The sequence below is a fragment of the Entelurus aequoreus genome, linkage group LG18, assembly GCF_033978785.1.
Source record: "Entelurus aequoreus isolate RoL-2023_Sb linkage group LG18, RoL_Eaeq_v1.1, whole genome shotgun sequence".
In the NCBI taxonomy this organism is placed as follows: Eukaryota; Metazoa; Chordata; class Actinopteri; order Syngnathiformes; family Syngnathidae; genus Entelurus; species Entelurus aequoreus.
In genome coordinates this window covers 4,687,309-4,711,510 of record NC_084748.1, presented here as the reverse complement: position 1 = coordinate 4,711,510, position 24,202 = coordinate 4,687,309, and the positions used below count along the sequence as shown (strand labels likewise).

At 43.2% G+C, this 24,202-nt stretch overlaps 1 protein-coding gene across 10 annotated transcripts in view; it reads left to right on the top strand.

The window, feature by feature from the left end:
• usp34 (ubiquitin specific peptidase 34) overlaps positions 1–24,202 on the top strand; it is a 116,072-nt gene that overhangs the window by 84,998 nt on the left and 6,872 nt on the right. For 9 of the 10 annotated variants that reach the window (XM_062026343.1, XM_062026338.1, XM_062026336.1 and 6 more), the window contains exons 53-71: positions 554–629; positions 2,411–2,458; positions 4,442–4,507; positions 4,632–4,712; positions 4,778–4,863; positions 8,117–8,285; positions 8,364–8,438; positions 8,512–8,663; positions 10,681–10,834; positions 10,900–10,944; positions 17,532–17,636; positions 17,703–17,850; positions 17,925–18,229; positions 18,309–18,638; positions 20,126–20,283; positions 20,351–20,429; positions 20,504–20,630; positions 20,698–20,805; positions 22,861–22,965. In XM_062026343.1, the coding sequence (XP_061882327.1) occupies positions 554–629; positions 2,411–2,458; positions 4,442–4,507; positions 4,632–4,712; positions 4,778–4,863; positions 8,117–8,285; positions 8,364–8,438; positions 8,512–8,663; positions 10,681–10,834; positions 10,900–10,944; positions 17,532–17,636; positions 17,703–17,850; positions 17,925–18,229; positions 18,309–18,638; positions 20,126–20,283; positions 20,351–20,429; positions 20,504–20,630; positions 20,698–20,805; positions 22,861–22,965 (2,417 nt within the window). The remainder of the gene's footprint in view (positions 1–553; positions 630–2,410; positions 2,459–4,441; positions 4,508–4,631; positions 4,713–4,777; positions 4,864–8,116; positions 8,286–8,363; positions 8,439–8,511; positions 8,664–10,680; positions 10,835–10,899; positions 10,945–17,531; positions 17,637–17,702; positions 17,851–17,924; positions 18,230–18,308; positions 18,639–20,125; positions 20,284–20,350; positions 20,430–20,503; positions 20,631–20,697; positions 20,806–22,860; positions 22,966–24,202) is intronic. The other variant, XM_062026340.1, reaches the window with a different exon arrangement.

Sequence of the window (24,202 nt, the reverse complement as noted above, 5' to 3'; positions counted from 1 at the left end):
GTGTTATATGTGTGTCATGTGTATTATATGTGTGTCATGTGTATTATATGTGTGTCATGTGTATTATATGTGTGGCATGTGTATTATATGTATCATGTGTGTTATATGTATCAAGTGTGTCATATGTATCGTATGTGTCAGGTGTGTCATATGTCTCACATGTGTATCATGTCAAGTGTGTCATATGTATTGTCGTATGTCATGTATGGTATGTGTCACATGTGTCATGTATACCGTATGTGTCAGAAGTGTCATGTCTGTGTGTCATATGTATCATGTGTGTCATATGTATCGTATGTGTCAGGTTTGTCATATGTCTCACGTGTGTATTATGTATCATGTCAGGTGTGTCATATGTATCACGCGTGTCATAAACATGTCATGTATCGTATGTGAGGTGTGTTATAGGTATCGTGTTTGTAATAGGTGTCATATGTATCCTGTGTCATCTATCATGTTTGTCGTGTGTAGCGTGTGTGTATCGTGTTTGTCGTGTGTATTATGTGTGTGTCATGTGTATAGTGTGTAATGATGTGTGCTTGTTGTGCTCTAGTTTCATGTGGCAGCTCTGCAGCAGCATTCCCAGCAGTCTGCCTGACCCCAAAGCCATCTCCCTCATGACTGCCAAGGTAAGTCAACTCTACACTCTATTGATCTATACTCTGGAGCTACATGTAGATACATACCAGTGTAGATACATACCAGTGTAGATACGTAAGAGTGTAGATACATACGAGTGTAGGTGTAGATACAAACGGGTGTAGATACACACGAGTGTAGGTGTAGATACACATGAGTGTAGGTGTAGATACACACGAGTGTAGGTGTAGATGCACACAAGTGTAGGTGTAGATACATACGAGTGTAAATACATACGAGTGTAGGTGTAGATACATACGAGTGTAGGTGTAGATACATACGAGTGTAAATACATACGAGTGTAGGTGTAGATACATACGAGTGTAAATACATACGAGTGTAGGTGTAGATACATACGAGTGTAGATACATACGAGTGTAGGTGTAGATACATACGAGTGTAAATACATACGAGTGTAGGTGTAGATACATACGAGTGTAGGTGTAGATACATACGAGTGTAAATACATACGAGTGTAGGTGTAGATACATACGAGTGTAAATACATACGAGTGTAGGTTTGGTGCATACGAGTGTAGGTGTAGATGCATACGAGTGTAGGTGTAGATACATACGAGTGTAGGTGTAGATACATACGAGTGTAAATACATACGAGTGTAGGTGTAGATACATACGAGTGTAGGTGTAGATGCATACGAGTGTAGGTGTAGATGCATACGAGTGTAGGTGTAGATACATACGAGTGTAAATACATACGAGTGTAGGTGTAGATACATACGAGTGTAAATACATACGAGTGTAGGCGTAGATACATACGAGTGTAGGTGTAGATACATACGAGTGTAAATACATACGAGTGTAGGTGTAGATACATACGAGTGTAGGTGTAGATACATACGAGTGTAAATACATACGAGTGTAGGTGTAGATACATACGAGTGTAAATACATACGAGTGTAGGTGTAGATGCATACGAGTGTAGGTGTAGATGCACACGAGTGTAGGTGTAGATGCATACGAGTGTAGGTGTAGATGCATATGAGTGTAAGTGTAGATACGCACGAGTGTAAATACATACGAGTGTAGGTGTAGATACATACGAGTGTAGGTGTAGATGCATACGAGTGTAGGTGTAGATACATACGAGTGTAGGTGTAGATGCATACGAGTGTAGGTGTAGATACATACGAGTGTAAATACATACGGGTGCAGGCGTAGATACATACGAGTGTAGATACATACGAGTGTAGATACATACGGGTGCAGGCGTAGATACATACGGGTGCAGGCGTAGATACATACGGGTGCAGGCGTAGATACATACGGGTGCAGGCGTAGATACATACGGATGCAGGCGTAGATACATACGGGTGCAGGCGTAGATACATACGGGTGCAGGCGTAGATACATACGGGTGCAGGCGTAGATACATACGAGTGTAGATACATACGAGTGTAGATACATACGGGTGCAGGCGTAGATACATACGGGTGCAGGCGTAGATACATACGGGTGCAGGCGTAGATACATACGGGTGCAGGCGCGGGCGGGTAGGAGTGCAGGCGCGGGCGGGTAGGAGTGCAGGCGCGGGCGGGTGCAAGAAAGAAAGAAAAATTGTTTGGCAAGCGAGAACAAGGAATTGTTTCACTGGGAACCTTTCCTGAACAGGAACCAGTTTTCGATTCCCATCCCTAATAGCCATAGAAAGTGTGAGGTAGACAGAAATCTACTCACCCAATCAGCAGCAGATGAAAGACTTGTCGTCATCTACTTCTCTAATGTCTTCACCTCACTTTGCTTGTATTTTGCAGCTCAGCACCTCCTTTGTGCTGGAAACCTTCATTCACTCCAAAGAGAAGGTAAGTTGACACCTGCACTGCACAAGTACTCTCAGCGTGGTTAATATGACCTCATTTGCATAATCCAAAATGCTTAAAGTATACATGTGAAGCTCTCTGCGTACTGTACGTGGGCTAATTGGAAGGTCACGTGGAGTTTGGAGCTCCGTAGCAACTGACTGTGCAGAAAGTCTTTGCACTATGCTGACCCTCTCTGTCAGTTTACGTGGCCTACCACTTGGTGGCTGACTTGCTGTTGTTCCCAAACTCTTCACTTTTCCTATAACAAAGTTGACTTTGGAATATTTAGGAGCGAGGAAATTTCACGACTGGATTTGTTGCACAGGTGGCATCCTATGACTGGAAATCACTGAGAGCGGCCCATTCTTTCAATAAATGTTCGTAGAAACAGTCTCCATGCCTAAGTGCTTGATTTGATACACCGGGCCTAGTGATTAGGACACCTGATTCTCATCATTTGGATGGGTGGCCAAATTATTTTGGCAATATAGTGTATATATATATATACAGTATACTGTGTGTATATATATATATATATACATATATATTGACGGAAGTGGATAATTACATATATACATATTTAGGTGTTACTTCTTTAGTTGGCGTGCGCCTGTAATCCAAGCTACTGGGAGGCTAAGGTTAGAGGATCGTTAGAGCTCAGGAGTTCTGAGCTGCAGTGGACTATGTCGATCGGGTGTCCGCACTAAGTTCGGTGCCGATATGGTGCTCCTGGGGGAGCTCGGGACTACCAGGTCGTCTAAGGAGGGGTGCACCGGCCCAGTGCGGTGACGCAAACGATCCCGGACGAGCCCCCAAATTGTTGCGTGGACCAGCTCTTCCTCCCAGGGATTTTTAAGCTGCTGGTCACTCCCAAATTCTTAAATGGCACATAAGCTGAAGTTTAAATTGATCACCAGGCAGTAGTTGGTATTTTGTGGTTTATTCTCAAAGCTTTGAAGACAAACGTGAGACCAAATCCAGTACAGAAGCGTTCCCTCGCCCAGTCTAGATCGATCTCCCAAAACCCCGGAAGTCCTGTGTTCTTCCCTCTGTCCCTCGCTCCCACCCTCGTTGTTTAGACCAGTGGTCCCCAACCTTTTTGTAGCTGCGGACCGGTCAACGCTTGAAAATTTGTCCCACGGACCGGTGGGGGGTGGTGGGGGGTGTATTTAAAAAAAAAAAAAAATTATTTTTTTTTTTTTTTACATAAATAAATACGGACTGTATCCCTGTATGTATAGATACGGACTGTATCCCTGCAGACTGTATTGATCTATATTGATATATAATGTATATATTGTGTTTTTTATGTTGATTTCATAAAAAAAAAAAAAAAAAAAAAAATTTTTTTTTTTTTAATTTCTTGTGCGGCCCGGTACCAATCGGTCCACTGACCGGTACCGGGCCGCACAAGAAATTTTAAAATAAATAAATAAATAAAACAATTAATTTTTTTACCGGTCCGCGGCCCGGTGGTTGGGGACCACTGGTTTAGACTACTTCCTGAGTTATCTCTACTCTCTGCATTCCACTGCTAGAAGGCCGACACACATTACTATGAGAGAGAAAGAAGGAAGAATACTAGCTATTTTGTAATACGACCACGAAACTAAAGAAGTAACACTTAAATATGAATATATGTAATTATCCACTTCCGTCAATATAAATATATATATATATATATATATATATATATATATATATATATATATATATATATATATATATATATATATATATATATATATATATATATATATATATATATATATATATATATATATATATCTCCAATCATTACTTGAGTTTGTTTTCACAAAAAAAAACTCATATTTAAGGTTTTGGCTTTTATTTTGCTGTGGTGTTGCACCATGATGAGTTCCTGACTGTGTGTGCTGTACTAGTCCTATTACTCAGTATTAAAGATGGCTGACTGAGTGTAAAGTACTTCTCGTTAAAAATCAAGCCTTGTTGTGTGATCAGCCCACCATGTTGCAGTGGATAGAACTTCTCACCAAACAGTTCAACAACAGCCAGGCGGCTTGCGAGGTGGCTGCAACACACACACACACACACACACACACACACACACACACACACACACACACACACACACACACACACACACACACATTGTTGTGTACACTTGTATTCATGTCTGCTCTCCTCCCAGTGGTTTTTGGATCGGATGGCAGATGACAACTGGTGGCCCATGCAGATCCTCATCAAGTGTCCCAACCAGATTGTCAGACAGGTACTTTGTTCATGTTCTCGTCCCCCTGCACCCGCCCGCTCACATCCTCCGCCTCCTTCTCCCAGATGTTCCAGAGGTTGTGTATCCACGTCATCCAGAGGCTGCGGCCGGTTCACGCTCACCTCTACCTGCAGCCCGGCATGGAGGACGGGTACTTCTCTCTCTGACTCTCACACTTCATACACGGCTGAAGCTCCATTTACCAACTCAATTGGTTCTTGAAAGGGCTTCGTAAATAGAAAAGTTTGTAAGGTGAAGCAAATTTCTCCTTAAACAATGTAAATAGGAATAATTGGGTCCCGCCTGGACAGAAGGATGGTACACTTTGAAAATATGTCAGATTCAAACACTGATGACATAATAATAATAATAATAATAATAATAATTATTAGAGATGTCCGATAATATCGGCCTGCCGGTATTATCGGCCGATATATGCGTTAAAATGTAATATCGGAAATTATCGGTATCGGTTTTTTTATCGGTATCGGTTTTTTTTTTTTTTTTTTTTTTAAATTATTAAATCAACATAAAAAACACAAGATACACTTACAATTAGTGCACCAACCCAAAAAACCTCCCTCCCCCATTTACACTCATTCACACGAAAGGGTTGTTTCTTTCTGTTATTAATATTCTGCTTCCTACATTATATATCAATATATATCAATACAGTCTGCAAGGGATACAGTCCGTAAGCACACATGATTGTGCGTGCTGCTGGTCCACTAATAGTACTAACCTTTAGCAGTTAATTTCACTAATTTTCATTCATTACTAGTTTCTATGTAACTGTTTTTATATTGTTGTACTTTCTTCTTTATTCAAGAAAATGTTTTTAATTTATCTTATTTTACTAATTTTTTTAAAAAGTACCTTATCTTCACCATACCTGGTTGTCCAAATTAGGCATAATAATGTGTTAATTCCACGACTGTATATATCGGTTGATATCGGTATCGGTTGATATCGGTATCGGTAATTAAAGAGTTGGACAATATCGGAATATCGGCAAAAAGCCATTATCGGACATCCCTAATAATAATAATAGATTTTGTTTGTAAAAAGCACTTTACATTGAGTAAACAACCTCAAAGTGCTACAGTGTATTAAAAAAAATAAGAAGATAATAAAAAAAATAAATTAAAATTAAAACTAGAACAGCCAAATAGTTAAACCTATTATGCATATATCTAAAAAAAAGGCTTTTTTTTTTTTTTAAAAAAGAAGGGTTTTTAAGCCTTTTTTAAAAGCATCCACAGTCTGTGGTGCCCTCAGGTGGTCAGGGAGAGTGTTCCACAGACTGGGAGCGGCGGAGCAGAAAACCCGGTCTCCCATTGTTCGTAGCTTTGTCCTCTGAAGTTGGAGGAGGTTAGCCTGTCCGGAGCGGAGGTGTCGTGTGGAGGATTTGGGGGTGAGTAGTTCTTTGAGGTAGAGGGGGGGGCATTTCCATGGAGGCACTGGTGGGTTAGTAGGGAGACTTTGTATTCAATCCTGAGTGGAACAGGAAGCCAGTGAAGGGATTTGAGAGTTGGTGTGATATGATCATATTTCCGCACTCTCATCAGGATCCTAGCAGCACTATTCTGTACGTATTGTAGCTTCTGGATGTTTTTGCTGGGGATCCCGACAAGAAGTGTGTTGCAGTAGTCTAGCCTGGAGGAGACAAAGTGCCATCTATTAAACAAGACAAAAAGCAAGGAGTTAAACAGAGACAGGATTCAATTTGGCTCAATGAGGAGAAACGCGCAGACCTGTACCCTTGTGCGGTGTCGTCCCACGCTCTGACGGCAGGATTGTACGCCTCCCCTTTTATTTGGACTTTCCCTGATTACATGGCAACAGCTGTTTCTAAGGGGAGAGGGGGTCGTAAACAGCCATTGCCCTCGGTCACAAAACCCTTCAAAGACAAGATGCCTGGAGCTTGCGTCAGGTCCTGCTTCCTCTCCGCTTTGTAGATCTCGGGTCATGACAAAATCTTCCTGTGGATTACAATAGATCAAAGAAACCAACACCTTCATGTCGCTTCCCATCGTACACAGTGGAGTTTTACAAGTTTTACAAGCTTGGTAAGTTCAAAGACAGCTTTTGTCTTCCCGCAGGGCGAGTTGAACTCAATGTAACACAGAAGCTGTGCGATAACTTCTATACAATTATTCTGACATAATATATACCAGGGGTGGCCGTTAGCTGGATGGCAGAGGGTGTGTCAGTCCATCGCCAACCAGACCTAAAAACTAGCGATCATCAATCTTCACCAAGACGTCACTTTGGTCACTTGATTGACATTCCCGGCACCCGAGGGTCTTGTGAGATGACACTGGCTGCTGCCAGATCGTTATCAAGAAAAAATGACCGACAGGAAGGCGAGAAACACTTTTTTTTTCTCTACAGACTCTCGCGCCGTACTTGCCGTCCAAACTCTAAAGACCGACTGCACAGTTCCTGTTTTCACAAAAAAAGCGCTGCTTCATCCTGCCTGCGCTAACAAAATAAGAGTCTCAATTGTAGCGGGGGGGTGTATATTGTAGGGTCCCGGAAGAGTTAGTGCTGCAAGGGGTTCTGGGTATTTGTTGTGTTGTGTTTATGTTGTGTTGCGGTGCGGATGTTCTCCCGAAATGTGTTTGTCATTGTTGTTTGGTGTGGGTTCACAGTGTGGCGCATATTTGTAACAGTGTTTAAGTTGTTCATACGGCAACCCTCAGTGGGACCTGTATGGCTGTTGACCAAGTATGCCTTGCATTCACTTGTGTGTGTGAAAAGCCGTAGATATTATGTGCCTTTAAGGTTTATTGGCGCTCTGTACTTCTCCCTACGTCCGTGTACCGCTCCGTACAGCGGCGTTTTAAAAAGTCATACATTTTACTTTTTGAAACCGATGCCGATAATTTCCGATGTTACATTTTAAAGCATTCATCGGCCGATAATATCGGCAGCCCGATATCGGACATCTCTAATAATAATTGCATGTTTAATGCGGCGACTATCCATCAAGTGGTGCGGCGTCATAGCTTACCAAAGTCGTACTAAAAACATTTTGATAGATTTTTGAGTGCCTTGTGTAATGTTCTATATTCTCAATGGAACATTTAAAGTTTTGGTGTCTACTGGCGTCATTTTGCAGTCTACACGTATCTCTTATGTGTGATTGCCATCTACTGGCCACACTTATCATTACACCATGTACCAAATAAAATAGCTTTGAGGTTGGTAAGCACAACCAGAATGATTCCGTACATTAGGCGCCGATTTTTGAGAAAATGAAAGGATTTTAAGTGCGCCTTATAGTGTGAAAAATATGGTATTTGACTCACTGTAAAAGTCTGCAGATAGAAAGAGGTTCCACGATGTCACCTCGTTGTTGTCTCACCACCTGACCGCTGACTCCTTTGTTCCCCCGCCAGTTCCGACGACATGGACGGCCCGGTGGAGGACATCGGCAGCCGGTCGTGCGTGACTCGCTTCGTGAAGACCTTGTTGTCCATCATGGAGCACGGCGTGAAGCCTCACAGCAAACACCTGACCGAGTACTTTGCATTCCTCTACGAGTTTGCCAAGATGGGCGAGGAGGAGGTGGGTCTGCGCCGCCGGTACGCGTGACGTGCGGAGCGCCAGGTTGACTTTGGCCGGTGTCTTCTTCCTCCCCCGCAGAGCCAGTTCCTGCTGTCGCTACAAGCCATCTCCATCATGGTCCACTTCTACATGGGAACCAAAGGCCCGGAGAACGTGAGTCCTTTGCGGTTTTACTGGGAGGCGCCGTCCCCAGCGGGTCTTGTTCACCTGCGGTTTGTCCCCGCAGCCGCAGGTGGAGGTGCTGTCGGAGGAGGAAGGCGAGGAGGAGGACGAGGAAGAAGACATCTTGTCTCTGGCCGAGGAGAAATATCGTCCCGCCGCCCTGGAGAAGATGATCGCCCTCGTCGCCCTGCTGGTGGAGCAGTCTCGCTCTGAGAGGTGAGGGAAGGGAATGCCAACCTAATTGTAAAGATCCACCAATCATCAACATCCATATTCAGTGTTTCCCATAAACTGCCAAGATACCTGTGGCGGTGGGGGCGTGGCTATGGGCGTGGTCACCATGACATCATCGAGTAATTTGCATAATTTACTACAATATGATTTTCTCTAAAAAGGCTCAAAAAATGTATACTTACTAATTAATAATAACAGTTTTGTTTTAAACGTCCATCCATTTTACAATATAATTACAACACTTTATGTACATATTTATATACAGATTTGAACAATAAGTTATTCACTGAAATATATTTACTAATTGTGGTTCTTAAAAAATATATCTTATAAAAATATAAAAGCTAAAATGTCTCTTAAAGCTCTGCCCCTTTAATTAGTGCATACTAAATAATTCAACTTTAGCCTACTACTACAACCATATTATTTACCAGCAACATAAAGTGAAACAGAGGCAGAGGTGTCCTGCCACAGTCAGTAACAAATAAACAGAAAACAGTAGTGGTGGTAGATAGACACAAAGCTTCATCAAACATCTGATCCACTGAACAAAGAGCTCCAAAAATCTTGATCCTACACTTCTCTTTTGTAAAGTAAATCTGAACAGCCGATATGGGCATCTACATCAACTATATGATTTGCCTGAGAAGCTTGACAAAAAAAAAATAAAATAAAAAAATATTTTTTTTGTGGCGGCCTTAATTCTTTCGTGGCAGGCCGCAACAAATAAATGAATGTGTGGGAAACACTGATATTTGGCATTTACTTTTGGTTGTTAAAATAAGGAATTTTGTGATTTCTGATAGTTTTTGAGGGCACCAAAGGAACATCTGTATTTGTGCACGTGTTGGCAGAGTAGTTCAACATGATGTTGCTGTTTTGGCTTATTTATATTATGTATCTTTATATATATATATATATATATATATATATATATATATATATATATATATATATATATATATATATATATATATATATATATATATATATATATATATATATATTAGTACAGGCCAAAAGTTTGGACACACCTTTTCTTTATTTTCATGACTATTAACATTGTAGATTGTCACTGAAGGCATCAAAACTATGACACCTGTGAAGTAAAAACCATTTCAGGTGACTACCTCTTGAAGCTCATGGAGAGAATGCCAAGAGTGTGCAAAAAAGTAATCGGAGCAAAGGGTGGCTATTTTGAAGAAACCAGAATATAAAACATGTTTTCCGTTATTTCACCTTTTTTTGTTAAGTACATAACTCCACATGTGTTCATTCGTAGTTTTGATGTGACAATCTACAATGTAAATAGTCATGGAAATAAAGATTGAATGAGAAGGTGTGTCCAAACTTTAGGCCTGTACTGTACGTCATTACATCTTATTTCTGTCTATGGTAGTAAAATAAGTTAAAAAGGTAAAAATAGAATAAATTAAAGTATTTTTTATAGTTTTTGTATATTACTATTATTTAAATGTTTTGCTGTGACTATCATTTTTATTTTACTTATTTGTTACAGTTGGTTGTTCTTTTAAATTATATTTAAAGTTTTGTCTTGGCGCTACAATAAATTGTCATTTTTTTTCAAATGAATGAATAATTATTAATTGTGATTTCAATACCACTCATAATAGTGGTGATTATCTTTGCAATGATCATCCAGCCCTACTTACTCATAAGCAAGGTTCATAACAAAAACGACAAAAACAATTTTGTGGTGATAAAATATTGATCTAATCGCTGTTGGTATCGTTACTGTCGATGTTTGTATCGATCCGTCCACCCTTTGTTTGCATTTAAGACCGCTAGAATAGCTTAGCTATACTTATTGGCGTCATCTTGCGGCGTTGCATGTTTAGCTACTCCTCGTCTAGTCCTCCAGTGATAACGATACTTGTAGGAAAGTGTTTATTCTGTGTAGCGGTTTAGAAGCTGCCCTGTGGAGGGACGTGCATTACCACAGTATCAAATTGGTGTGGTGTGTTGTCCGTATGTGCAGACACCTGACGCTGTCCCAGAGCGACATGGCGGCGCTGACGGGAGGGAAAGGATTCCCCTTCCTCTTCCAGCACATCAGAGACGGCATCAACATCCGACAGACCTGCAACCTCATCTTCAGCCTCTGTCGCTATAACAACCGTCTGGCCGAGCACGTAGGTCCACCACGCTTCTTTGTCCTCGCCGTCTGCAGCTGTCTTGACGCCTCTTCTGTCTGCAGATCGTGTCCATGCTCTTCACCTCCATCGCCAAGCTGACCCCGGAGGTGAGGAACCTTGTCGGTCACTGTTGTGATGCTAACTTCTTGGATGCTAGGCTAATTGCAGTGCTTGACTGAGAGTGCTCCCCAGGGGGCGATAGTGTGCCTTACTTTCCCTTTCCAGAAGGGAAGAGTCCGGCCAGACAAATGCGGTCCGAACAGATAAAACCATGTCAACACCGTTCAGTTGTTGTAGCGTCTGTCGAGACGCTTTGGAGGACAGGAATTCCATCGATCACTTTATGGAGCAAAACTGTTTATAATCCCTCCAAAAACATTAGTAAAAAAATGTCTACCTAGAAAAACTGGTCATTTTGCCGTACAAACCAACTCTTTGTCATCTGTCGTACCAACACAGCACTCCAGGCACTGCATGATGCGTTTATGGCCACACAAAAAGTCAGACAACTCCCATGTGTGCTACTGTTATTAATAAAGAATATTCATTTATGGATATTACTCATGAAAAGCAGTTACTAGACCACAGAAATGCCAATTAAAATATATAGTACAGACTAGAGATGTCCGATAATGGCTTTTTTGCCGATATTCCGATATTATCCAACTCTTAATTACAGGCATGTGATTTTTCCGTCTAAGGTCGGAATTCCGTCTTTTTTAATCTCGGGGGGTAAAAAAAAAAAAGATCTCCCGTTTTTCCGGGTTTTTTTCCCGACCCTAAATCAAGATTCGAGACGTAGTTTATACTACGCCGTAGTTGATTGGTCGATATGTTCCTTGTGACCAATCAGGACATCCGTTATGAATGATGACGTTAATAACGTCATCTTTCATAATGGTTATTTAATCTCGGGGGGGAAAAAAAAAAGATCTCCCGTTTTTCCCTTTTTTTTTGCCGACCCTAAATCAAGATTCGAGACGTAGTTTATACTACGCCGTAGTTGATTGGTCGATATGTTCCTTGTGACCAATCAGGACATCCGTTATGAATGATGACGTTAATAACGTCATCTTTCATAATGGTTATTTAATCTCGGGGGAAAAAAAAAAAAAAGATCTCCCGTTTTTCCGGGTTTTTTTCCCGAGCCTAAATCAAGATTCGAGACGTAGTTTATATTACGCCGTAGTTGATTGGTCGATATGTTCCTTGTGACCAATCAGGACATCCGTTATGAATGATGACGTTAATAACGTCATCTTTCATAATGGTTATTTAATCTCGGGGGGAAAAAAAAAAGATCTCCCGTTTTTCCGGGGTTTTTTCCCGACCCTAAATCAAGATTCGAGACGTAGTTTATATTACGCCGTAGTTGATTGGTCGATATGTTCCTTGTGACCAATCAGGACATCTGTTATGAATGATGACGTTAATAACGTCATCATACCGCCATTTTCCATATGTAAACGATGTCAGTTCTCGAGAGAAAGGACGCTTTACGAGTAAAAGAAATTGATAAACATGTCAAAAATAAGTTCCGATGGGACTGGATGGAAAGGGAAATCACTGATACTGTTGGGAAGAAGGAAGTTACGACTTTGTTCGGTGATTTTATTCGGAAAATCGCTCGTGCACGTGGTGTCATGATAATATTGACTATGGATCACGCGGTTTCAAGGCTTTGGAAGTACATGCGAAACGCCAAAAACATATGAAACAACTTGAAGCAAGGAAAACAAACTTTTCACTAGCTGGTACTTTTGGATGTCAACCGAAAGTGACATGGAGAGGAAAGATCCACCCACACAACCCACTTCAGTTGCAGACAGGGTTGTTAATAATGAGGTAAGCTAAAAAATATTTGCTTGCGAAATACGCATGTTTGTTTTAAATATCAACCAATTATTGCTTTGCGAAATATAAATGGGTTTTTCTAAAAATAAAAAGCCACGTGGAAATATATTATGAAATTACAGAAATTCAAAGAGTCGCATTATTGACTCCAGTTAACAATTTATTTGAAATAAATGTGCATATAATACTATTTTGTAATATTAAGTTCTTATGTAGTCTCTTGAAACTATTGTCAGTGGTGTAACAATCTTGAAGGTCAATATTTTCACACTTGTTTCATGCAATATGTCAGTGTCCTCACATTATTATTATTTCAAATATGAGTAAACAATACTAAACACGTTTAATTATTTTCATAAATTCATATCCTATTTTGGCGAAAAGAATGAAATGTTTACGTTTGGTATTTTGTTATATTTATCCAAAAATCCAAAAAAGAAGCTACAAAAGCAGGGACCAAAAGGAAAATGCAGGCTGCTCAGAAAGGCTCATGTTAGAGCTCTCCGAGAAAGCTAATGTGTGAAGTGAACTGAAGTAATGTGGTAATACTGTAAATAAACTGTAAATGATATCACTGATCAATGTGACACCTGTGGATGTGAAATGAACACAAGATGTAAATATTAGTGACTAAATACTGTTGGGACTGAACCATATACAGTGATTCATTAGGATAATTGGGTTATGTATGTTCTATTAATGTTTTCATGTCTTTAAACACTAAAATATTTTCTTCAAATGGTGCTGTCTTTGTTCATTTTAGCATGTTAAATTGGTGAAAAACCAGGAGCTTCGGGGGGCGTTGCCCCCCTTGTCCCCCCCACCAGGGACCTGGCTGGGGGCCTTTGTCCTCCAGACCCGCGGAAATGTTTTCAGTCTTTTTCATTGTGGTCAAATCACATGCCTGTAATTACCGAATCCGATATCAACCGATACCGATATATACGGTGGTGGAATGAACACATTATTATGCCTAATTATGTTGTGATGCCCCGCTGGATGCATTAAACAATGTAACAAGGTTTTCCAAAATAAATTAACTCAAGTTATGGGAAAAAAAAAATGCCAACATGGCACTGCCATATTTATTATTGAAGTCACAAAGTGCATTATTTTTTTTAACATGCCTCAAAACAGCAGCTTGGAATTTGGGACATGCTCTCCCTGAGAGAGCATGAGGAGGTTGAGGTGGGCGGCGTTGTGGGGGGTTATGAGGGAGGGTAGGGGATAGCGGGGGGGGTGTATATTGTAGCGTCCCGGAAGAGTTAGTGCTGCAACTGTTGTGTTTATGTTGTGTTACGGTGCGGATGTTCTCCCGAAATGTGTTTGTCATTCTTGTTTGGTGTTGGTTCACAGTGTGGCGCATATTTGTAACAGTGTTAAAGTTGTTTATACGGCCACCCTTAGTGTGACCTGTATGGCTGTTGACCAAGTATGCCTTGCATTCACTTACGTATGTGAAATTTCGTAGGTATTATGTAGGGATGTCCGAGAATGGCTTTTTGCCGATATTGTCCAACTCTTTAATTACCGATACCGATATCAACCGATACCGATATCAACCGATATATGCAGTCGTGGAATTAACACATTATTATGCCTAATTTGGACAACCAGGTATGGTGAAGATAAGGTACTTTTTAAAAAAATTTGTAAAATAAGATAAATAAATTAAAAACATTTTCTTGAATAAAGAAGAAAGTACAACAATATAAAAACAGTTACATAGAAACTAGTAATGAATGAAAATTAGTAAAATTAACTGTTACAGGTTAGTACTATTAGTGGAGCAGCAGCACGCACAATCATGTGTGCTTACGGACTGTATCCCTTGCAGACTGTATTGATATATATTGATATATAATGTAGGAACCAGAATATTAATAACAGAAAGAAACAACCCTTTTGTGTGAATGAGTGTAAATGGGGGAGGGAGGTTTTTTGGGTTGGTGCACTAATTGTAAGTGTGTCTTGTGTTTTTTATGTTGATTTAATAAAAAAAAAACAAAAAACAAAAAAGACGATACCGATAATAAAAAAAACGATACCGATAATTTCCGATATTACATTTTAACGCATATATCGGCCGATAATGTCGGCAGGCCGATATTATCGGACATCTCTAGTATTATGTGATTGGGCCGGCACGCAAAGGCAGTGCCTTTAAGGTTTATTGTCGCTCTGTACTTCCGTGTACACAGCGGCGTTTTAAAAGGTCATACATTTTACTTTTTGAAACAGATACTAATAGTTTCCGATATTAAATTTTAAAGCATTTATCGGCCGATAACATCGGCAGCCCAATATTATCGGACATCACTAGTACAGACAGAAAGTTACAAAAATGTACATTTTATCCCATACTTGCATCTCATTGTGCAACATGTAAATGTTTTAAGGGAACTAAATGTGCTCTAAAAGGGGTACACATTTTTTCCCAAAGTGCACTTTCTTGGGAATTTTGTTTATCGTTCACAATTATTATGAGAGACATGACAGATGTGTTGTTTTTTTTTAAATGCATTCTAAATATTAAATAAATGCGATCAAATGTCAGCTTACAATGAAGCATATAGGAGCCGCTCTATTCAAGCCCTTAAAAACATCCAAACACCTCCATGAAGGATTTATATACATGATGTAATGTGGTGACTGTAAATGTTCTGTTTTTGCGCAAAACTCAGTAAAGTATACGTATAAAAAGAAGAAGGTTGTCGTCATTGAGTTATCAGTGACACTTATTTTTACGTATTTTGCAAATTGTTAGTATAGGTCAGGGGTCACCAACGCGGTGCCCGCGGGCACCAGGTAGCCCGTAAGGACCAGATGAGTAGCCCGCTGGCCTGTTCTAAAAATAGCTCAAATAGCAGCACTTACCAGTATTTTTTTAATTTTATTTATTTACTAGCAAGCTGGTCTCGCTTTGCCCGACATTTTTAATTCTAAGAGAGACAAAACTCAAATAGAATTTGAAAATCCAAGAAAATATTTTAAAGACTTGGTCTTCACTTGTTTAAATAAATTCATTAATTTTTTTTACTTTGCTTCTTATAACTTTCAGAAAGATAATTTTAGAGAAAAAAATACAACCTTAAAAATGATTTTAGGATTTTTAAACACATATACCTTTTTACCTTTTAAATTCCTTCCTCTTCTTTCCTGACAATTTAAATCAATGTTCAAGTACATTTATTTTTTTTATTGTAAAGAATAATAAATACATTTTAATTTAATTCTTCATTTTAGCTTCTGTTTTTTCGACAAAGAATATTTGTGAAGTATTTCTTCAAACTTATTATGATTTAAATTCAAAAAAATTATTCTGGCAAATCTAGAAAATCTGTAGAATCAAATTTGAATCTTATTTCAAAGTCTTTTGAATTTAGTTTAAAATTTTTGTTCTGGAAAATCTAGAAGAAATAATGATTTGTCTTTGTTAGAAATATAGCTTGGTCCAATTTGTTATATATTCTAACAAAGTGCAGATTGGATTTTAACCTTTTTAAAACATGTCATCAAAATTCTAAAATTACTAATGATGTTCCATAAATTATTTTTTTAATTTTTCCAAAAAGATTCGAATTAGCTAGTTTTTCTCTTCTTTTTTTCAGTTGAATTTTGAATTTTAAAGAGTCGAAACTGAAGATAAACTATGGTTCAAAATTTAAATGTCATTTTTTTCGTGTTTTTTCCTCTTTTAAACCGTTCAATTAAGTGTAAATATCATTAATTATTAATAATAACATAGAGTTAAAGGTAAATTGAGCATATTGGCTATTTCTGGCAATTTATTTAAGTGTGTATCAAACTGGTAGCCCTTCGCATTAATCACTACCCAAGAAGTAGCTCTTGCTTTCAAAAAGGTTGATGACCCCTGGTATAGGTCATCAAATCTCAGCTACAAGCTTTAATATCTTACTGAGATAATTTAGGACCTAAACCCTTAAAACAAGTAAAACACTCTAACATAAGCTTAGTGAGAAGAATGATCTTATCAGACAGAAAATAAGCAAATACCGTATTTCCTTGAATTGGCGCCGGGAATATAGTATTCGCCTGCCTAGAATTACAGCCGGGTCAAACTCGTTTCTCAAAATAATTAGCGCATGCTTGGCACTTCCGCCGGGTCAAATATGAGTCATTAAATGATGGTGGTAGAGGGCGCTAGTGATCCTTCTTGCGACTACCAGTACTGCAGAAGACCGGTGCTGCAGAAGAAGACAACAAGCAGCAAGCGTGAGCAGCGATCGTTTGCTTGCACTTTTAACATGGAGGATTACATATCTAAAATAAAACAGTTTTCTAAACTGGACTTTCAATCGAAGCAGGAGGTAATAATTAAAGGAATATCTCCAGAGACTTTTAAAACTGAAGAAAGATAAGGAAGACTGCCTTTGATCAGAAGCAGCTGCACATGGACATCATTTATAAGTAAAGGTAAGACCATAATAACGTTTTTTTATTAAATGTGCTTTTCATGATAAGGTAAGCGCCGGAGTAAGAAGAGGTTTTAAAATAATTAGCGCATGCTTGCCCGTCCCGCATGCTTTTCGTAAGCGCAGGAGTGAGAAGAGGTTTTAAATTAATTAGCGCCCCGGCGGCTATTCAAGGAAATACGGTATCACCCTTATTTGAGATATTTCATCTTACTTAGATTTCAGTTTTTGCAGTGTAAAATGGTCACCCGTCTCTCATGCTTTTGTCCATCTTGCAACCACGCCTTGACGGGGATCGAAACCGAAAGTTAACTTGGTGTGTGTGTTTGTGTGCCGATCTTCTTGTGTACGCTTCACTCCACGTGGGAGAGCTGCTTCTCATTCAGGCGGTTTCTCCTCCTCAGGCTGCCAACTCCTTCTTCAAGCTGCTGACCATGCTGATGGAGTTTGCGGGCGGACCGCCGGGCATGCCGTCCTTCGCCTCCTACATCCTGCAGAGGATCTGGGAGGTAAGCGCTCCGCCGAGTCCATCTCGGGACCGCCGCAGAAGAAAGAACGAGGTCGTGTGTTTTCAGGTGATCGAGTACAACCCGTCCCAGTGTCTGGACTGGCTGGCGGCCCAGACTCCTCGGAACAAGCTGGCCCACAGCTGGGTCCTCCAGAACATGGAGACCTGGGTGGAGCGCTTCCTGCTGGCTCATAACTACCCGCGCGTGCGCACGTGTAAGCGCTCGCCGCCGACCCCCGCCGGCTTTGTTGGGTCCTGCGCTTTGTGACCGTGTCTTCTCCCCCCGCAGCGGCGGCGTACCTCCTGGTCTCGCTCATTCCCAGCAACTCCTTCCGCCAGATGTTCCGCTCCACGCGCTCCCTCCACCTGCCCACCCGCGAGCTGCCGCTGTCCCCCGACACCACGGTGGTCCTGCACCAGGTCTACAACCTGCTGCTGGGCCTGCTGGGCCGCGCCAAGCTCTACGTGGACGCCAGCGTGCACGGCACCACCAAGCTGGTGCAGTACTTCGGCTTCATGACCTACTGCCTCATCTCCAAGACGGAGAAGCTCATGTTCTCCAGTTACTTCATGGACCTGTGGAACCTCTTCCAGGTAGAGTGTGGCGCTTTAGACTAGTGGCGTGGGTGGAAGGAGGGTGCCTGGGTGACACGGGCTGTCTTGCCACTTTCAGCCCAAGCTGTCGGAGCCCTCCATCTCCACCAACCACAACAAGCAGGCGCTGCTCTCCTTCTGGTACAACGTGTGTGTGGACTGCCCGGAGAACGTGCGGCTGGTGGTGCAGAACCCCATGGTGACCAAGAACATCGCCTTCAACTACATCCTGGCCGACCACGACGACCAGGAGGTGGTGCTGTTCAACCGCGGCATGCTGCCCACCTACTACGGCATCCTGCGCATGTGCTGCGAGCAGTCGGCCGTTTTCACGCGCCAGCTGGCCTCGCACCAGAACATCCAGTGGGCCTTCAAGAACCTCACGCCGCACGCCAGCCAGTATCCTGGGGTGGGTTCTTATTTCTCTATTTTTATTACGATTACAACTACTTCATGTAAGTAAGTCTAACTGACCCTTTAGGTCGTAACAGACCTTTTAGGTTGTAACTGACCCTTTAGGTCGTAACAGACCCTTTAGGTCGTAACTGACCCTTTAGGTTGTAACTGACCCTTTAGGTCGTAACTGACCATTTAGGTCGTAACTGACCCTTTAGGTCGTAACAGACCCTTTAGGTTGTAACAGACCCTCTAGGTCGTAACAGACCCTTTAGGTCGTAACTGACCCTTTAGGTTGTAACGGACCCTTTAGGTCGTAACGGACCCTTTAGGTCGTAACTGACTCTTCAGGTTCTAAGTGACCCTTCAGGTTCTGACTTGACCCTTCAGGTTCTGACTGACCCTTCAGGTTCTGACTGACCCTTCAGGTTCTAAGTGACCCTTCAGGTTCTAACCGACCCTTTAGGTTCTAAGTGACGTCTTTAGGTTGTAACCGACCCTTTAGGTTCTGACTGGCCCTTTAGGTTCTAAGTGACCCTTCAGGTTCTGACTGACCCTTCAGGTTCTAACCGACCCTTCAGGTTTGAACCTTAAGGTTCTAAGTGACCCTTCAGGTTCTAAGTGACCCTTTAGGTTCTAACCGACCCTTTAGGTTCTAACCGACCCTTTAGCTTCTAAGTGACCCCTTTAGGTTCTAACCGACCCTTTAGGTTCTAAGTGACGTCTTTAGGTTGTAACCGACCCTTTAGGTTCTGACTGGCCCTTTAGGTTCTAAGTGACCCTTCAGGTTCTGACTGACCCTTCAGGTTCTAACCGAACCTTCATGTTTGAACCTCTAGGTTCTAAGTGACCCTTCAGGTTGTAACCGACCCTTTAGGTTCTAACTGACACTTTAGCTTCTAAGTGACCCCTTTAGCTTCTAAGTGACCCCTTTAGGTTTTACCCGACCCTTTAGGTTCTAAGTGACCCCTTTAGGTTGTAACCGACCCCTTTAGGTTTTAACCGAACCCTTTAGGTTCTGACTGACCCTTTAGGTTGTAACCGACCCTTTAGATTCTGACTGACCCCTTTAGGTTGTAACCGACCCTTTAGGTTGTAACCGACCCTTTAGGTTGTAACCGACCCTTTAGATTCTGACTGACCCCTTTAGGTTGTAAGTGACCCCTTTAGGTTGTAACCGACCCTTTAGGTTCTAAGTGACCCTTTAGGTTCTGACTGACCTTTCAGGTTCTAAGTGACCCTTCAGAATCTAACCGACCCTTCAGAATCTAACCGACCCTTTAGGTTGTAAGTGACTCTTTTAGGTTCTAACCGACCCTTTAGGTTCCAAGTGACCCCTTTAGGTTCTAAGTGACCCCTTTGGCTTCTAACCGACCCCTAAATGTTGTAATTAGTAATATTACTGTATTTATATTATTCTAATAGTTATTGGGGTAATAGTAGACAAGTGGTAGAAAAGTTGTTGCTGAAAGGTGAGAGTGTCCACGCTGCCCCCTGCAGGCGGTGGAGGAGCTGTTCAACCTGATGCAGCTCTTCGTAGCTCAGCGGTCGGACATGAGAGAAGAAGAAGTGGAGGACGTGAAGCAGTTCAAGAAGACCACCATCAGCTGCTACCTGCGCTGCCTGGATGGACGCTCATGCTGGACCACACTCATCAGGTTCTCACCACACCTTCTGGCCGCTGTCAGCGGGTTCTTCATTGTCTGACGCTCCTCTTTGCTGCAGTGCCTTCAGGGTTCTGCTGGAGAACGACGAGGACCGACTGCTGGTGGTCTTCAACCGAGGACTGGTCCTCATGACCGAGGTGGACGTAGTGTCCTCACACTTTGATGATGGTGATGGTGATGATGAAGATGATTGACGAGCTCTTGTCTGCAGTCCTTCAACACGCTGCACATGATGTACCACGAGGCCACGGCCTGTCACGTCACTGGAGACCTGGTGGAGCTGCTGTCCATCTTCCTGTCGGTCCTCAAGGCCACCAGACCGTACCTGCAGCGCAAAGGTCAGCCTCCACGCCTTCCTCTTCCTCTTCCTCGTCCTCAGCTTAACGTTCCTCGCTGGTTCTGCAGATGTCAAGCAGGCGCTGATCCAGTGGCAGGAGAGGATCGACTTTGCCCACAAGCTGCTCACGCTCCTCAACTCCTACAGCCCGCCCGAGCTCCGCAACGCCTGCCTGGGTGAGACTGACCCTTCAGGTTCTAACTGACCCTTCAGGTTCTAACTGACCCTTCGGGTTCTAAGTGACCCTTCGGGTTCTAAGTGACCCCTTCAGGTTCTAAGTGACTCTTCAGGTTCTAACTGACCCTTCGGGTTCCAAGTGGCCCTTCGGGTTCCAAGCGGCCCTTCGGGTTCCAAGCGGCCCTTCACGTTCCAAGCGACCCTTCAGGTTCCAAGCGGCCCTTCACGTTCCAAGCGAGCCTTCAGGTTCCAAGCGAGCCTTCAGGTTCCAAGCGAGCCTTCAGGTTCCAAGCGAGCCTTCAGGTTCCAAGCGAGCCTTCAGGTTCCAAGCGAGCCTTCAGGTTCCAAGTGAGCCTTCAGGTTCCAAGCGAGCCTTCAGGTTCCAAGCGAGCCTTCAGGTTCCAAGCGAGCCTTCAGGTTCCAAGCGAGCCTTCAGGTTCCAAGCGAGCCTTTAGGTTCCAAGCGAGCCTTCAGGTTCCAAGCGAGCCTTCAGGTTCCAAGCGAGCCTTCAGGTTCCAAGCGAGCCTTCAGGTTCCAAGCGAGCCTTCAGGTTCCAAGCGAGCTTTCAGGTTCCAAGCGAGCCTTCAGGTTCCAAGCGAGCCTTTAGGTTCCAAGCGAGCCTTTAGGTTCCAAGCGACCCTTCAGGTTCCAAGCGACCCTTCAGGTTCCAAGCGACCCTTCAGGTTCCAAGCGACCCTTCAGGTTCCAAGCGACCCTTCAGGTTCCAAGCGACCCTTCAGGTTCCAAGCGACCCTTCAGGTTCCAAGCGAGCCTTCAGGTTCCAAGCGACCCTTCAGGTTCCAAGCGACCCTTCAGGTTCCAAGCGACCCTTCAGGTTCCAAGCGAGCCTTCAGGTTCCAAGCGAGCCTTTAGGTTCCAAGTGAGCCTTTAGGTTCCAAGCGAGCCTTTAGGTTCCAAGCGAGCCTTTAGGTTCCAAGCGAGCCTTTAGGTTCCAAGCGAGCCTTCAGGTTCCAAGCGAGCCTTCAGGTTCCAAGCGAGCCTTCAGGTTCCAAGCGAGCCTTCAGGTTCCAAGAGAGCCTTCAGGTTCCAAGAGAGCCTTCAGGTTCCAAGCGAGCCTTCAGGTTCCAAGCGAGCCTTCAGGTTCCAAGCGAGCCTTCAGGTTCCAAGCGAGCCTTCAGGTTCCAAGCGAGCCTTCAGGTTCCAAGCGAGCCTTCAGGTTCCAAGCGAGCTTTCAGGTTCCAAGCGAGCCTTCAGGTTCCAAGCGAGCCTTCAGGTTCCAAGCGAGCCTTCAGGTTCCAAGCGAGCCTTCAGGTTCCAAGCGAGCCTTCAGGTTCCAAGCGAGCCTTCAGGTTCAAAGCGACCCTTCAGGTTCCAAGCGAGCCTTTAGGTTCCAAGCGAGCCTTCAAGTTCCAAGCGAGCCTTCAGGTTCCAAGAGAGCCTTCAGGTTCCAAGCGAGCCTTCAGGTTCCAAGCGAGCCTTCAGGTTCCAAGCGAGCCTTTAGGTTCCAAGCGAGCCTTCAGGTTCCAAGCGAGCCTTCAGGTTCCAAGCGAGCCTTCAGGTTCCAAGTGAGCCTTCAGGTTCCAAGCGAGCCTTCAGGTTCCAAGCGAGCCTTCAGGTTCCAAGTGAGCCTTCAGGTTCCAAGCGAGCCTTCAGGTTCCAAGCGAGCCTTCAGGTTCCAAGCGAGCCTTCAGGTTCCAAGCGAGCCTTTAGGTTCCAAGCGAGCCTTCAGGTTCCAAGCGAGCCTTCAGGTTCCAAGCGAGCCTTCAGGTTCCAAGCGAGCCTTCAGGTTCCAAGCGAGCCTTCAGGTTCCCAGCGAGCCTTCAGGTTCCCAGCGAGTCTTTAGGTTCCAAGCGAGCCTTCAGGTTCCAAGCGAGCCTTCAGGTTCCAAGCGAGCCTTCAGGTTCCAAGCGAGCCTTCAGGTTCCAAGCGAGCTTTCAGGTTCCAAGCGAGCCTTTAGGTTCCAAGCGAGCCTTCAGGTTCCAAGCGAGCCTTCAGGTTCCAAGCGAGCCTTCAGGTTCCAAGCGAGCCTTCAGGTTCTGACTGACCCCCAAGTTCACGTCAGTCAGCTGTTGTCTTCCTACTCTGTCCTGCAGATGCACTGAAGGAGCTGGTTCTTCTGAGTCCACATGACTTCCTGCACACGCTGGTGCCTTTCCTGCAACACAACCACTACACTTACCATCACAGCAACATCCCTAGTGAGTCACACACACACACACACACACACACACACACACACACACACACACACACACACACACGCACACACACACACACACACTCTGTGACTCACTGTGCCTGAGTCAATGAATGCGTTTGTGAGTGAGTCAATGAGTCACTGAGTAAGTCAATGAGTCACGGAGTGTGTGAGTCAAGGAGTCACGGACTGTGTGTGAGTCAACGAGTCACTGTGTGTGAGTCAATGAATGAATGTGTGTGAGTGAGTCAGTGGGTGAGTGAATCAATGTGAGTGAATTAATCAATGAATGAGTATGTGAGTCAATGAGTGAGTGAGTCAATGAGTGAGTCAATAATTAAATGAATGAGTGGGTGTGTGAATCAATAGGTGAGTGAGTCGATGAGTGAGTGAATCAACGAGTGAGTGAGCGAGTGTGCGAGGCAATGAGTGAGTGACTTGACGTCGAGGGAGTGAGCGGTTGCCAGTCAATGAGTGAGTGAGCAAGCGAGTGACTGAATCAGTGAGTGAGTCAATGAGTGAGTGTTAGTCAACGAGTCACAGACTGTGTGCGAGTCAATGAATGAATGTGTGTGAGTGAGTCAATGAGTAAGTGTGAGTCAATAATTAAATGAATGAGTGAGTCAGTGGGTGAGTGAATCAATGAATGAGTGTGTGAGTCAATGTGTGTGTGTCAATAATTAAATGAATGAGTGGGTGTGTGAATCAATAGGTGAGTGAGTCGATGAGTGAGTGAATCAACGAGTGAGTGTGCGAGTCAATGAGTGAGTGACTTGACTGCGAGTCGAGTGAGTGAGCGGCTGCGGGGCAATGACTGAGTGAGTGACTGCGAGTCAATGAGGGAGTGAGTCAATGAGTGAGTGAGCAAGCGAGTGACTGAATCAGTGAGTGAGTCAATGAGTGAGTGTGTGAGTCAATGAGTGAGGGAGTGACTGCGAGTCAATGAGTGAGTGAGTCAATGAGTGAGTGAGCAAGCGAGTGACTGAATCAGTGAGTGAGTCAATGAGTGAGTGTGTGAGTCAATGAGTGAGGGAGTGACTGCGAGTCAATGAGTGAGTTAGTCAATGACTGAGTGACTGCGAGTCAATGAGTGAGTTAGTCAATGACTGAGACAGCAAGCGAGTGACTGAATCAATGAGTTAGTGAGTCGAGTGAGTCAGTGAGTGAATTAATGAGTGAGTGACTGAATCAGTGAGTGAGTCAATGAGTGAGTGAGTGTGTGAGTCAGTGAGTGAGTC